Source organism: Astatotilapia calliptera, chromosome 11 (assembly GCF_964374335.1).
Source record: "Astatotilapia calliptera chromosome 11, fAstCal68.1, whole genome shotgun sequence".
Taxonomy (NCBI): domain Eukaryota; kingdom Metazoa; phylum Chordata; class Actinopteri; order Cichliformes; family Cichlidae; genus Astatotilapia; species Astatotilapia calliptera.
In genome coordinates this window covers 13651363-13667642 of record NC_137432.1, presented here as the reverse complement: position 1 = coordinate 13667642, position 16280 = coordinate 13651363, and the positions used below count along the sequence as shown (strand labels likewise).

At 40.8% G+C, this 16280-nt stretch overlaps 2 protein-coding genes across 2 annotated transcripts; both read right to left on the bottom strand.

The window, feature by feature from the left end:
- Positions 1-7396: 7396 nt before the first annotated feature.
- Positions 7397-9646, bottom strand: lratd2b (LRAT domain containing 2b). Its single transcript, XM_026185599.2, has 2 exons — positions 9487-9646; positions 7397-9184 (listed from the first exon to the last, which is right to left on the bottom strand). Exon 2 carries the CDS (start codon positions 8992-8994, stop codon positions 8170-8172), a length of 825 nt encoding a protein of 274 aa, XP_026041384.1. The 5' UTR covers positions 8995-9184; positions 9487-9646; the 3' UTR covers positions 7397-8169.
- Positions 9647-11792: 2146 nt separating this feature from the next.
- On the bottom strand, positions 11793-16277 carry nsmce2 (NSE2 SUMO ligase component of SMC5/6 complex). The gene is made up of 6 exons (XM_026184786.2): positions 15866-16277; positions 15246-15358; positions 14356-14509; positions 13383-13474; positions 12820-12926; positions 11793-12133 (listed from the first exon to the last, which is right to left on the bottom strand). Exons 1-6 carry the CDS (start codon positions 15978-15980, stop codon positions 12022-12024), a joined length of 693 nt encoding a protein of 230 aa, XP_026040571.1. The 5' UTR covers positions 15981-16277; the 3' UTR covers positions 11793-12021.
- Between the last annotated feature and the right edge of the window lie 3 nt (positions 16278-16280).

The window sequence follows — 16280 nt, the reverse complement described above, 5'->3', positions numbered from 1 at the left end:
TTCTCCGCCACCCACCAGCTCACTGCCACACACACACACACACGTGCAATGAATTTACAGGTATGCAGAAGCACACGCACGTAGGGATGCTCTCGCAGTCTTTCACACTCTGACACTAATACTTCCATTTCCATATCTTTGATTAAGCCAGCAGGATGTCCAGGTTGCCACTGAGCACATCTGCTTTCATAGCAGACACCCACAAAGGATAATGGGATGCTTATCAGCTGGAGAGAGAAGAGGAAATCGTAGCTCCCTCCATTGGTGGGCAGACACGGCGAGGTTTTCTCACAGCAACCTGAGAGTGGAAATGCAAATCAGGCTCTGTTGTGTAAATAGAAATGATTTAATTAGTTTAATATGGATGAGCGTCAACCCGGAGGGCGGGTTAAATATCAACAAGTTTATTAACTATTCACACACGCATGCACGGTGCATGTGCAGAAAGCAAAGGTTACGTTTGCTTAAATTACACACACACAGTAAATGTCGCTTGGCGTTTAACCTTTTCTAACAATGTGCAGACCCTCTTCCCCTTCAGCATCTGCTGTCACAGCCTGAACGTCGGCATCATGCCTGCAAGTCATGCTGTAGTGGTCCTAAAGTTTTGTTGCTTTGGATTCTTTGTGAATGTATCTGAGTTTGGGTTTCTGTTGAGGTTTTATTGTTTTTCCAAATGTTTGAAGTGTTGATTTTTTTTCTTTTCTTTTCTTTTTTTTTTAAATCTGCTGAATTTTGGATTCATGCTTTGATTTCTTTGCTATTCTAATAGTGAGTCTAATTCTTTCTGATATTATCGAGTCTTTCATTTCTGTTTACTACATGATTTTCCTAGTAAGAAGTTTCTGTTTTTTGCACTTCTGTCTTTCTGTCCGTGACATCATTGTTATCTCAGCATGCTGAGTTCTAGTCTCTGATGAACATTCTAAAATAAACACGTTGGAATGAAGATTTTAAATCATATTAAATTAATTTGGATTATAGGACACAAACATCATGAACAAGTTTTGAGTCGCAATGTTTTCTCACCCATTAAAGCAGGTACACACCATCATGTCTTTCTAAAATCCCCACTCTTCTTTACAATGCTGCTTCAGTTTACTGAGGTTTGCAGGGTTTGATTTATGCACAGCTCTCTTAAGGTCCCACCACGGCATTTCAATCAGGTTGACATCTTGACTTTGACTGGGCCATTGCAGCACCTTGAATACAGGAGTACACATAGATAATAAACCAGACTGGGGGTAAAAACACCACTGCACTCTACAGGAAGGGCCAGAGTTGTCTCTATTTTCTGAGGCTGCTGAGGTCTTTAAACGTCTGTCGGACAATGCTCAGGATTTTCTATGAGTCTGTTGTGGCCAGTGCCGCCCTCTGTGCTGTTGCATGCTGGGGCAGCAGGTTGAGGATTGCAGATGCCAACAGATTCAATAAACTGATCCGCAAGGCCAGTAATGTTGTAGAGATGGAGCTGGACTCCCTTAAGGTGGTGTCGCAAAGGCGGATGTTGTCCAAGATTAGGAAAATGCTGGACAATACCACCCACCCACTCCATGATGTGCTGGCCAGTCACAGGAGCACGTTCAGTGAGCGACTGAGATTACCCAAATGCACCACTGAACGACACAGGAAATCATCCCTGCCTGTGGATATCTCCCATTAAAAATCCTCCATATAACGCACAGTACACACTGCAGTAGTTACACCCTTTTCCACATCCTCACCAGTAAAAATAACAAAGTTTCACAGTTTACAGTTTAGAGTAAAATGTCAATTATATAATTTTAATGTCTGTAATATTCTGGATATTTATAATAAAGCTATTTGAATAAATTAGAGCTATTTCTTATATTTTGTAACTTTGTAATATATTGAATTATTTAATTTAGTTCAGTCTGTTAGTGTTCTTATTGTCTTGGAGCAACTGTAACCAAGTCATTTTCTTAGGGATTCATAAAGTATTCTCATTTTGAATCTTTTCTTTTTCTGTTGTAGATTTGCTGCTGTATAACCTAATGTAAGCCTCACGTTTCACTCTCTAACATTTTTGTGTACAAAACAGTTTATGGTCGGCTCAGTGACCATCAGGTCCCCTGGCTGTAAAATCATCATCCCTAGTTTGTATGCAGTATTGAGGATATGCTGTGTCTGACTTTTGCCAAACATGGTGCTGTGCATTATGGTCAAGCATTTCCACTTTTGTCTTGTCTGTTCAAAGGACTCTGTTCCAGCTGTCTTGTGGTTTGTTTAGATGCAACTTTGCAAACCTAAGCTGTGCTGCCATGTTGGATAGCCACAATTACTTCCCTAAGATCATATGCTTCCTCCTTAACACACACGTAAATGCTCCTGATCAGCAAACTGCCAATCCTCTGCTTCTATAGAGGCGCTAACACTTGCTGAGGATCAACAAATGAAGTTAATTTGATTAGTACGACCTCTATTCTACTTACCCTCTTAATTATATAAGCACTAAGGCTGTACTTAGTGTTTCACACATTGCTTCTGCATTTTGGCTTAATTTTTCTCTAAATAAATAATAACACTGTTTAATATATCTTGTTTTGCAGTTCTTGTGAGGTTGTATTTAAATCATTTTAAGGCCTGGAAAAGACTGGACATTATTATGTCCTGACAAATAAAACCTCAGAACTGACAGCGGGTGTGTTTTCTTTTTACCATGACTGGAATTTCTAAGAATGAAAAATGAACACATAGAGAACAAACTAGCTTTGTCTCAAGGTGACTGTACACCTGCTTGCAGTATTTGTGCTGAGCTAATTCCCTGCTGGCTAAAACTTCATATTCAGCATAGATTGTCTTGTCATCAATGGTTTGCATTCAGCAGAAACTTCAGGAAGTCATTGCACCCAACCAAGAAATAGTCCTGCACATTACTCCCTTTTAAACCAGTAATTGTGATTTTTGCACTCCTGTATTTAGTTGTTATTTGTAGTAGTTAAACAAATGAAACGTAACACATTAGTGAGCTTTAGTAACCATTGTACGTGAATTTTATTATTGTTGAACAGAGCCATGCAGGCAGTTTCTCAATTACAGCTAATATAAACTAAACCAGGCTTCGGATTTCCAATTCAATTCAAGGTATAGACAGAATATTTGGCAAGAAACTGAATAGGTATACGATCTCCTTAAATGTTAACTTTTTTCTCCAACCTGCAGCTGATAATGATTGTGACTCTATTCTGATTTTACCAATATTTGCTCTCCTGCTTCTTCTTTCTGAAACACCTCTAAAGTTGGCAATCCATAGAGCAGAATGAGGCACAGTTAGCACAAAAAGTCAGATGTGGAGATTTCTGAGTGAGAGGCATAATTCAACTAAAACTATGCAAATATATGTGCTAGCAGAAGATAAGTTCATGAGGACGATGCGGGCAAGAAAGGAGAATCAGTTTCCTTAAAATCACAGAACAGGAGAAACTCTGCTGAGTGTTTATTTGTTTATTTAAATAAATGAAAAAGAGACTCCTGAGGGATTATGCCTCTTACTGCCAGGTGAAGAAACACCCCACACAAAAAAGACGCTTTTCCAAAACGTGCAGCTCCTTTGTAAATATTTTAGCTTCATGTCTGAAGAGAAAACATGAGCAGTATCTCAATTTATGTAACACCAAGATTTTTGAAAAAGGCCTTTAAAAATGACCTTTAACATCTGCTTACCCGCTCGGTAGAAAGTCGGTGAAGCTAAAGATGCGGGGCGGGAAATCTTGTGACGACTCAGAGTAAGATGAATGTTGATAGCTATTGAATCAGCCTGCCATGAATAATTGAAGTGACAAACAGGCCAGAGCGCTTGAAGGCAACAACTCTCAGTCACATCTCAAGTTCAAGAATGAGAGTTTAATAACCAGCGAGATTTCTGTTCCTTTACTTTCAGGTCATAACTCGAGGCCTCTATCCCCGGCTTTTATTCATCCCCTCATCACCAACCACAGAATGAGGTCAGTTTTATTGAAAGTTTCCTCGAGCCCTTTCCTGTTGTCCGCCTCTGCTTATGTAAACCAGACAGCCCCAGCTGAGCGGACACGGCGCCTCGAACGAGAATAGGGCCTTGATTCCATTCTCGGGAGCTTCTCGTCATCTCCTGCTGTCCAAGAATTTGTAATCTACCTCTAGTCAGATCAAATCAAAGACATTGTTGTGTCTCACAAAGATATCTTTACATGTGATTGCAAGTCTGAGTTTCCCGCTCTTACTTGCTGCTTTGTGTTGTTTCCATGTTATTTCCTGTGAATCACCATAACTTCTTGGAACTGATCAATTTTTTTTTTTTTAGCACAGCAGTGCCAGCTTTGGCTTTTACTGCTGGGGGGGTTACCTTCATATTCTGCTGCTCATCCCTACAAAACCATGTCTATCATGAGAAAGTGAAAGAAACCACAAAAGGAAGGAAGCAGGACGTCAGTTGCAAGAGCGTCTGCGTCAAGCTGCATTCAATTGTTCTGCAGTTGGAAAGAAGCAGTCAAAGCAAAAACACAGTAAAACTGGTCTACCAGATTGCTTCTTTGATTTTTTTTTTTTTTTTTTAAAGAAAAAGAAAACACCATGGAAGTGGGAGGGAATGGCCATTGTGTGGCTGAAAAAACAATTCCCACGTCGGGACGAGAAAGAATTACAGCGCAGCGCCAGTCTGAGCCCGACGGTAAACACAGCACAGTCCATGTCAAACTGGTGGGAGTCCCATATGAATAATTAACCCAGCACAAGTGGGTAGTGCTAAGTCTAAGTAAAGTTCATCGCAGGAAAGGGGGAAAACAAAGCTGCGTAAGTTGCAGCTCGGTGGATCGATGATTAGTAATGAATGCAGTGTAGTTAATTTTAGAGTTACAAGGGCTTTTGGAGTTTCATTATACTCTCTAATTCACATGGAAATGCCTCTCATAAACATGATTCAGGTGAGTGGGCAGAGAGAGTGGCCTGACAAACAAAACCCCACAGCACTCTGTTCCTGTCTATGGCAGATAGATGATTTTACAGGCAAGGAAATACATTCGCACTCTTACAGTAAGCCGTTAAAATGGCTCTTGTGCATGTCATTATTGAAATGAGATGCCCAGTATGGCACTGCTAATCAAAAGCTGGAGTAATCTTAATAATCTGTTTCACTATCATATCTTAGAAGCACACTCTTTAGCCCAGCAGCCACTCTCAATCCCATTCTTTAATGGTTAAGGAGAATCCTAACTTCTGGCAAGCCTTTCCATGTAAGAGTCGCTGGCAATCTAATAAAAAAACCCTGAGGTAAGATTCAAACTCTAAGTAGTTCAGAACATAACCTGAAATTGTCAAATGTCCTCAAAGAATCCATATTTACACTACACAGTGTTTGTCCCACATGGATAACAATCTCGCCGTTGCTCGAGGCCACATCTAAAATACACTCCCACTTCCTGTAGGCTTGTCAGATATGATCTGATCTCCTCATAAGCACTCTCTTTTAAAGCTCAGACATATTTGCGTGTGGGAAGAAGTTTTTTTTAGATAACAACATTTTGTAAACACAGGGTGGGTTTGATTGGAGCTCTGGCTTGTCCCCAGCTTCTGTAACCTTGCCAGGTTTGCCAGAAGGATGTGGGCTTTCCTCCAACCCTGCAAAGGAAACACGACGGACTCATCGGCCAAAATGCAACATGAATGAGTCAACGTGTCAAATCAAAAATCTTGCCCTGATTTTACAGTTTTTTTAAAAAAAAAAAAAAGAAAAAAAAAAAGATATTTATAAAACACAAAAAGTGAAATAAATCTTTGAAAGTGATCACACCTCCTCTAGTATGGCTGCATATCACACTGATGGCTCTTTTCCAGAGTCTTTTGAATTTGATCAGTTTTCAGTTTTACTAGGACACTCGACTCAATTTGGTTCTCCTTAAACTGAAGATGAGCTTAATTATAAGCACTGTGTGAACTTCTGGACCAGTAACACTACAAAAGGTGATTGTTTTGCTTGCATCATGCAGTCAGTTTGACATTATTTTGCATATTAGCAGCTGACAGTAAAGTAATGCGTGATGTAGCATTGCAGCGTGTTAACCAAGACACTGAAGAAGACCAAGAGCTAGTAAGACTTTTCAGACATTTTCAAATCGATTGCATTTTGCAAGAAAACCCCACAAGGCAGCATCAAATTTGCACCAGCTGCAGAGTACACAACTCAACTCACAACTAGCTTTTTCTTAGCTGTGTGGTTTTCATTACATACACTACTTTAATAGCGCATGATACAGTTTATGTAGAGACCGGTAAATCAAACTGAACGTAATATATGAAGTACGTGTAATTCAATTTTAGCTTTGTCACATATGATGAAAAATGTGAGTTAATAATCCCAATTACACAACTCCACTGGCGGCTGCTTTAATACTGTGTGTGTTTGTAGGTGCTAAAAGAAAAATATGACTGATTATCATAAATATGCACCACATAAACATACACGATTCGTATTTCATCACCGTGGCAGACCACAGAGAATTGAGGAAATGCTAATGTGTTCGGCAGCTTTCCCATTCAGTACGGGTGCTGATGATTATCCAGCTTTGAGTCCAGTGGGACCTTTACCTGCACGAAAATGACTACAGCAGTATCATCACGCAAATATCACCAGAGGAAAAAGTAACTCATCTGCTGACTACCCGTGATCACTGGTTTCCTCTGAAGCACAGACAGGGGGGAGGGAAAAAACAAGATGTCTGGCATTTCAAACAACCTCACAGCCTGTTGTAATTTCCGTTGCAGCCTCTGTATGTGAACACATTGCAAAGTGTTTCAGTCATTGTTGTAATACTGTTTCCCAATAGAAATAAAACTGTACCTTATTTAACTGCACCTTTACCCCAAGTTTAATAAATGATGCAGCTCAAGGAGAGGGAAGGAGAGAAAAATATGGATGTGAAACATTTTTAGCCTTTGGGTAAATTTCAAGGAAAAAAAAAAAGTCTTATCTTCAGTAAGCAGAGGTGTAAACAAAGCAAAAATGTCCAGCACAGTTGGAACTCATCTTGACACAGCCTAACAAAGCAGATGTTTAAGTAGTTTCAGGGAGCTGCTGCTCGGAGGAAAATATTTAGATCAAAACTGGCAGCTTTAACTGTGTGGGTAGCCTGCACTTTCCTGCACGCAACCACAAACCAAAAAGCAGCAGATGAACAGGTATGACTGTGGCGCTTCCAACTGCGAGCTGGGATTGAATTGTTTGGGGTGTAGCTGCTCTCCAATTGCCAAGCGCAGTGCAAAAGACAAGGCCGGTGTTCAGGATGCAGGATATAGAGCGGCCTCTCTTGAGGCTGGTGGTTTGAAACTATCGATTAGCACTGTACCAATGCTCTCAGAAAACATTTAAAGGCCAACCGTTCGCTAAAAAGAAAACCCTTTACTCTTCAAATATATATATTTATTTCCATAATCCTTCATACAAACATCTTTCTGCTTCAAAAAATAAACTGTTGTAACAGGTGAATTAATAAAAGTGCCCATAGCTGTCAACAGTGTCCACAAAGAAGTCCAAGAGAAGGTAAAGCTGTGTGATGATTGGATATAAAGCAACAGAAGGCAATCCACCAGCTTGAAACACCATAACGTTGAGTAACCGTCTCTCTCTTCCACTCTGTGGGTTGGTCTCCAACACCTGAGTTGTACAGGAGCAAGCAGCTTGAGCACTCTTGTCAGTCAGGACTAAAAGGACAGTTTTTTGCTCCTCTCTGCAAAGCATTGCTGGATTAGAAAAATAATTAAGGGCAGTTAAATTCTAACTTCATTCCCGACTGATTAGACTGCAGGTGAAGCTCCAATGCAAATTGTATCCGCCATAACAGGTTGCTTAACCTGGGGTAGAGACTGAACTCTCATTTTCTTATAAAAGGAGGGAGGGATATCTGCCACTGGGGTGTGTTCATTTTTATTTGTTTTCAATGCAAATTAAGGTATGGAAATGTCGCTTTAACCCCGCTGATCATTGCTAAAGCATTTTAGTTGGAATTCACAAATTCCTCTGGGTGAAAAATATTTTCATGATGCACCATAAACTCCCTCTGAATATGTTGTTGGCACAGTGTACACGTTTACGTGACCTCATGGGTTAAGCGCTTAAATGGAGCATGGAACATCACCGTGGAACCTCAAATCCTCTCCAGATGACCAGTGCATCCAGTGTCAGTTAACAAAATTCTCCTCTTTGAGTTCATGTGTTGTATTCAAATGGTTGGCCAACTCTTGCATCACGGCACCTTTACCAATCTGATCGTTCCTCCTCTTTTCCATAATCACGTCTTCCAGGCTTTGAAATTCCAGGACGTGACTTTTCTTCTCAGAAAACAGCAGTTTTAACCTGTACGGCTGTTTCCCAATCCTGATCTCCCCTCCGATTTTAAATTCCCGTTTGCCAAAGCGACACCAGGCTGCAAAACACTCAGAATTTCTCCAGTACAGCTCCCTGTCTCTTGACCCAACGTGGTCCAGCGCGTTGCGCACAATCACCTCTGGCGGGAGCGCGCGGTACCTGTAGAGGCTGTTCACTATCCGGCCTTGTTTGCCCTGGCTCACATCGGTGAGAAAGTTGTTCTTGATTTCAGCCCGGTGTAAATGAACCACCTGAAAGTCCCCGACGTAAACAGCCCAGTGTGGATACTGTCCAGTGGCCACGAACTCCAGCAGGTCTCCCGGTCTGCACTTGTTCAGAAGACTTTCCGCGGAGTGAGTCGCGGCTCCGGTTTTTCTTTCGAAGACGCACTCTTCTCGATAATAGATCGCGCACTCCAGCTCGTCCCGGGGGTCAAAGGGCTTCTCTTCATGGTTTACCTGGCGTTTGTCCGCTGGAAAGTGATCAAAATTGTCGTCCTGGTCGTCGTCGTCGTCGTTGGAAAAAATATAAGACACGCCAATCCGCGGTCCGTCGTCTTCCGGGTCGAACCCATTTGGGTCCGACGTTGGCACCTCGGCGTAATTTAGATGCGTTAGTTTCTCCACCTGATTCCCCATAAAGGTGAACGGTCAGCGGTAGCCGGTTTGAGCCTGACACAGAAACAGGATCCACCTGTTCTTGGCGTCCCCGGGAACTACACGTAAAAAACAAAGGTTGCAGGGACTAACTAAATCCAAAGCGGCGAAGAAGGGCACCAATAATCCATGTCCAGCAGATTTTCTCCAATTGAACACCAACTGCGTCGATCTATGTGGAAACACACAAGACGGATGTGTTTAAGGGGTTGAATTTAGATATTAAAGGCATTTCTTCAAGTCAAACTGTGACGCTTAGTCCTAACAGGTGTGACCTGACTCACCTGTTGGCTCACAGTTTCCACGTAACAATCCCAACACAACTATTCTTATTGCTGCAGTTTTTACTTTTCCTGTCACCTCAGTGTTGTATCCTATCACCTACATTGCTCCTGTCTCAGTTGTAGCTACTCTACACTTACTGATTTTCTTCTTTATTTTTGAACGTGAGCTCGCGGGGCAGCAGACACTCACCTGCAGGTCAGCTCCAGTCAGCAGCTGCTGTCTCACTCGCTCCTGTTGTCTCATCAGTAAAATAATGAGTAGTTTAGACTGCGCTGGCACCTGCTCTCCTTCCTGTATGGTAAGCTGTTGCGCTGTGCTTTGCTCTGTTGTATAGACTGAAGCATGAACCACTGTGGGCTGTTTCTTTTCTTCTTCTTTTTTTTCTTCTTTGCAGCGAAACTCGCCCAGGATCCAACGACTGCTGGGAGGTGTTGTCATTTAAAGCGACAGTACGCCTTTTATGCCTCATTGCGTGTTCAGTTTTCAGTCAAAATCAGCAGAACATTAGAAATGGATACGTTAATATTTTAAACTGACGCCGGGATCCCAAAAGCTCTGAAATTTGATAAATGTCGATAATAAAGGCCATAACTATGTTAACAATATGAAAGACGAGAGGGGATTACGCAATATGTCCACTAGCAGGTCCTTAAAATGGAATTATATATTATTATATTTGAGGGTAAGAAAAAGTTATGGCGCTAGGTTTTTTGTAATGGAGTTTTAAATCACGACAAACAACAAAACAGGAAATAACAAAAGTGTCATCAAAAATTCCCATTTAGTGGGAACTTCATGGGAACTGACAGTTTTTCATCCCTACAGACAACTTTGACTTGTTTAACTCAGACATGCTGCAAAACCAAGGTGACGCATTCATATTTTATTAACAGGTTTCTATTTAAATTCAGGTTGTGTCATTGTAGGAAAGCAAAAACTAACATTATGCAGTCACATCCAAATGAATTTTATAGAATTGGATGGGTTTTTTATGTGTTTACTCAGAGGACAAAAACAAAACACTGGATTTTGACATCTCACCTGCCAATCTTTTTTTGAGCTCAGTGAGGCTTGGATGTGGAAAAAGTGAAATGCACTTCATTGAGATCAAGTTTCCAAGTAACAGCACAGGAATCCTAATGAAGGAGCACCATTCAGGGAGGATTTACATAAACACAGGAGCCACACAATTGTTTAGGTTTTTCTTCTGCTCCCAGTAGTCTTCAGCAGCCTAATGCTGTACAGAAATTGTTTCACTTTAGAGAAGGTGGTGGGTGGGTCATGTGGGTAACCTTAGAGAATGTTGTTTTCTTGCCAAGCCTGTGTGTCAACAGCGCACAGAACCAGGCCACTCCTGGACTTGGCAAGGAAAACAAGAAACTTGTGTCAGAGGAGAATTTTAAAATGCGAGTCTCATTGGAGGCCCGTTGTTCTCTGCCCCGTCTTTCCAATCAGCTCAAGCGCTGCTCGGGCCAAGACTCGTGTGCCAAGAAGTGATAATATGTTCACTTCCTGCCAAAAGGTAAAAATCCTGCTTGGACAGGCCTTATATCCAGGCTTACAGTGTTTCAGCCATCCATTACACCTACTTCCTGGAGCTTTTTGAGGCCAGAGATGAATGTGAATTCCAGATCAAACAGGAACCAGAAATAAGAAATCTGTGAGAAATTGTTCATTTTTCTCAGCACTGTGTGTCCATACGGTTATTGTGATTCCCGAGGATATTTACGCTTCTACATCCTCACAAAGGAAACAGCTCGATGGCTCCTTCCTGTGATGTGGTGAACGCTGAAGTGTGTTCATGTGTGCACTTTGCTCAAAGTAAACTGCGTTCTGTGTGTGTGGGGGTGGTGGTGGGGGGGGGAATTACCAGTGACTTCGCGTGTTGTGTAGTAAACAAGATTAGATTTGCAGAATGGCAATTCAAAATGAAGTAGAGTGGAGAAATGAATGAGTCAACACTAGCCAGTCATTTATTGCCAGTTAATAGCTTCACTGAAATGTTCTTAGTGCTGTTTGACGTACTCACTGTAGAGAGAGGGCAATTACAGATTTTTTTTTTTATTCCTGATGCAAGGCTATTAAAAGATTAGCTTCACCTAGTTTCATCTCAACGCAGCCTTTGTTTGTTTCTTCTTTTGAAACAAAGACCCTTCACAAGGAGCGAGAGCAGGCTTAATCACATAAGTGCATTCCCACCAATGTAAAAGAACTGTTTGTTTATGGCTCATTCACTGAGGCCATTTTTGAAGGATTTTATTTTAAGTAAAAGATCATCCTTTCTTGGATCTACAGTTGCCATGTTGGCCAGTAACCCTAGATGTAGGTGAAGCTGAGAAATTAGGAGATTCTCAAAACCCTGAAGCACCTTTATGCACCTTTATATATTTCTGCACTGACTTTAAGCAAACACTGCCCTCACGTGGTTCAGTAGATTTACTGCATCAGATAGACTCTTGAAGTAGCCACCACAGACTGTGAAAATACTAAACATGTAATTATCTTACTATTTATTTACACTCAATGAAAGTTCTCCAGATGAAATATTATAACATGTCATCCAGATTCAACGGAGCAGCAAAAATTACAAGGTACAAAAAAAGAATGGCATTTTATATAAAAGCGTAGATGGCAATATAAACATTCTAGATTCTCAGTGTACAAAATTGTTACCGGAAAATGTATTTCTTTAACTATTGATTATTTCCATAGAAATGTTCATTATTAAGTCCGGTTGTTCTGCCTCTTGTAGCTCTGGATCCTTCTCCTCAGCATCTGGTCAGGAATGAGGTCAGAATCTTTCACATCTGCATTTCCACAGCCCACCACAGGACAGCTACGGAGCAGAGACACAGAGAACCTTAACTTGCTTCAGACATTTAAACACACACAAACAGTTGCAGAACAGCTCAAAAAAAAGCTTTCTGTGCATCAGTTTCATATTAGCTTTGCCCCGTTCATTGCTGAGTAACTGTTAAGTCGTTACACATCTGCCTAAACTTGCTTTATTATTTCCTGTGCCAGTGCTCGCAGTTTGATTCTGATTGCCTATCAGCAACCAGACTTCCATCTTTTGTGTTCTTATTATAATGTCTGCATTCTACACTGAGGAGTCCCCTGACGTTACACATGCTGTGATAAACTGGATGACTTGAACGGTGGGAACTTCGAGGCTGCTAAAGCAGTAAATGTGATGAAATGCCATTTACTGCAGGTACAACACCATTTCTTCAAGCATAAACCTAATCTCAACAAGGAAAACATACTGCTGCAGTGTGTGCAGTGACCACAGTCAGGACCCAAGACAATAGGCAAGTTTATTTTTCAGCAACACTGCTGCTGGGATTTTATCAGTGTTCCTGCAGGATCAGCCACATTTAATTTGACTCCAACATCAAAGCAGCATAATAAAGGCAATGTAAATTAAGGCAGCCTGCTGGTCCCACACCAGCCTGCAGTGTTATTTACTGCTAGAAAACCTGACTCCACTTTTTAACGGTCCTCAGAGATGCAGTGTCTTACCGGCATTTCTTTTTCTGGCTTTGTTTTGTTTTGATCAGGTTTATGATTGCTGCTTCATCATAGTGGTGGTTACACTTCTTGTTCTTTACCGGGTTCACCATTTCCACCTTGAACAGAGGCACAAAAGAATACATTTCAAGTTACCTGTGTTTTGTTGAAAAAGCAGTTTGAACAAGCAAGCAAGCGAGATCAGAATGATGCATTTTGCAGGAACATCATCTTACAGTCAGGATTTTGGTTTTGTTTTTTTTCTGCGTAGACACATTTTGGCACCCACCTAAGATGTTTTAGCCTGAGCCAAATGAAAAACACCAATATTGTAATAATCCTGGGACTGGTGTGAAATTTTGTCATAATTAGCCCCCAAATGTTTTGGATTGTGACCATGCAAACTCTAATGAGCTCAACCTTTAGTCCAAATTAATGTCTGTGCCTAAACTCAAGGAATACCCCGACACATAGATGGGCACAATGAAAACATAACACCTCTGAGGCAAAGACAGAGGCATGAAAACACACTGGATTAATCTACCTGTAATCTACAAATCTAATCAGTAATCTACCTGTGTGAGCGGGCAGGTAAAGTTGACTTGACTCTGTGTCACAGCGATGTCCTCATCGAGCTCCTCCATGCTCTCTGCTGACTCCTGGTTAGCTAAAAACAAACAATGCACATGCGGTTTGCTTCCATTTGTCCACTCAGAGTAAAAATGACTCAATTTGATGGCACATACCACCATCCACCAATATTTACTGCACACACAAAACTTTATACACAACACTCCCAAACAAACACAAAACAAAACAAACTCATCTTCTTCTTTTTTTTTAGTCTGCACATAAATTTCATATCTACAGTTGTTGTCCTGGCACATCTACAACTACTGAAGAACTCAAAGGCTAACTTGAGCCCAAAGTATTAGAAACTGCTCTCTATATGTGGCCTTTGTAAACTCCTCCATAGGATTATGCTATTCAACATATTTATATTTCAGCCTTTAAGCAAGCAGAACTGAATCCTCAAAATGTATCCCCTAACAGGAACATGAAGTAATACTAATTCAGTGAATAATAATGGGCTAAGCCCTCACAGAATACACTGCAATGATCACCTCGGCTCGCAAAGTTCATGCTTCAAAGTGGGTTATCACATTTGGCTCTTTTATCAGACATTTTCATTTTAAGTCAGCTCGTGAAAATAACATACTTAGCATAATGTAGCCTATAATGTCTACAGAGACTCACAAAAGCATGGCACTATATGAGGCCGGCATAGCTGTAATTAGTAAGAGTTAAAAAGCAGAAAATAACAGCCACAGGGTGACAGCGAAACAATCATTCAACAGTAAACAAAGGAAGCTGCGTGTTTTAAAATAAAGCTAATTATCCTAAACAAGAAAGCCACATCCCAAGATCTCTCTGCTCAGCAAGAAGTCCTCAGATAGCACTGCTATTATCAAAGTCCATTAGAAGTCCTGAATGCACTGCGGTGAGTCTAATTCAAGTAAATCTCCTCCGTCTCTCCACAGGCCTTACCTTGTTTGAAAGAGTTTTTGACACTTTCCTTGAAAGCCATTACTTTCTGGTGAGTGTGCAGGTCAGCGTCAGAGAGTTGGGCTATTCTCTCTGTGAACTGCTCCTTCACTTTGGCAGACAGGCTGAACATGGCCTCCGGCTGCTGCGTGGCAACCTACAATGATTGAAATTTGTTATATAATTTGCAATAATCTACATTTTGTATTTAATTCAGAAATGCTTCACAAATGCCCGAGGTTTGCGTCTTCTTCTGAACATAGTGTTAAGAGTTTTCCACGTCATCGGTTACGTCACCATGGTGACGTATGCTGCACTCTGCACAAGATTATGTTCAGCCATTCCTGACGATGTGATCTAACCTGCTGAGCTGTATGTTAGTAATGACAGAATCAGATGCAGCTGAACAATCTGTGTGTGTTGTGATCCCATGGGACACTTTCTGCTCTATTCCCCATTATCACTGAAAATATTCAAGTGCTGAAAAAATGTTGCTAAACTGACTTTTATGTTGACTTCATTATTAGTCATAATGTTTATAACTGTGTCACATTTAAGAGCTCTAATGTGCAGCTCTGACTTTATGCAGAAAAAGCAGCATTAAGAATGCACTGATTATTTAAAGACAATAATATTTCAGCATTCCACTTCTTGCCTTATTTCCTGCACAAGTGTTGCATTTTGCTGTTTGTTTGTTTTTTAATTCTTGTTAGCATTTCAACGACATGTTCCTCTTGAGTCAACTAGGCATCACCTGATGGGTCTACACTATGCAGCAGAACAGTCAAATGGTGCATCAAAACTTTCCCTACAATGAACAGGGTTTAAGCACACTGTTGTAATATCCATTATCTCAGTCGCCTAATGCAAGGAAACCTTCAGGCTGCTCTCACCTCAGCTGTAACTTGTTGCACCACATCAACAAAGTAGTTAATCTCCCTGTCCAGCTTGGCACACTCCAGAATCATGGCCTCCATCTCTTTGATGCCCGGGTTCATCTCGTCATCTTTAACATAAGTGCACACCAAAGAAGTAATCACTTAAGCAGTCACACCATAACACACACACACGCACACAAACAACTATCAGATCTTTGGGAATCACCTTGTTTGTGCAAAAATCCTATGTAATGTCTGTCCAATTGTGTTATCTTTGGCATTCTTCATAGATTCAACTAAAAAAAAAATGTTACTAGCAGCCTGTCGCAAAAACACAAAGTGCCTAATTATACAACTTAAAATCAGGTCTTTGCTAAGTTATTTAATATATGTAGACATGACACTGGGTTCCTTGAGGTAGGTGCCTTCTTTTTTTTAATATTAAAGTGATGCAAGTCTTTTGCATAGTACTATAAATGTACACTCCAAAATTAGTTATAAACCTTAAAAACAAATCTAAAGCACATAAAAACATTAATTATAGACGTGAAAATATATCTGGTAAGCGAATAATTAATGTAGAGATTGCAGATGGAGGTGGTGAGCAGTACGATGAGAAAACCTTTAATATTTACCCTGAGCTTCCGCCAGGTCCATAGCCACGTCTGTCACAATGTCCATACCTGTCCCGATATCAGCCTGACAGGATTTCAGACTCGACAGAGTTCCGTGAACAGCGCTCAGAGACATTGTGAAAGCTACCTTTATTACTTTGGGACTACAAACCAGAGCTAAATTTAACGTGCTTTTAACGTTAACGTTAGCCTAGCTTGCTAACAGGTATCTAGTTCTGCCGGCAAAATGACCGACACCTACATGAACGTCAAGTATAATCTGTTTCAAAAACGCTTTTAGTATAAAAATAACAAGTGAAACGTAAATAAACTATAGAAACTGTGGATGGTATACAAACGCACACAAATCACCCGCTAAAACGGAGCCACAACAGAAGCTAACTTCTAACTTCCGGGTATGGTTTTTCAAGGTAAA

Coding starts and splice junctions, on each gene's coding strand:
- nsmce2 (XM_026184786.2), bottom strand. CDS start 15,980: ATGTCTCTGAGCGCTGTTCACGGAACTCTGTCGAGTCTGAAATCCTGT. Junction 15,359..15,865: donor GGACCTGGCGGAAGCTCAGG/GTAAATATTAAA, acceptor CTTATGTTAAAG/ATGACGAGATGAACCCGGGC. Junction 14,510..15,245: donor TGCAACAAGTTACAGCTGAG/GTGAGAGCAGCC, acceptor CAATCATTGTAG/GTTGCCACGCAGCAGCCGGA.
- lratd2b (XM_026185599.2), bottom strand. CDS start 8,994: ATGGGGAATCAGGTGGAGAAACTAACGCATCTAAATTACGCCGAGGTG.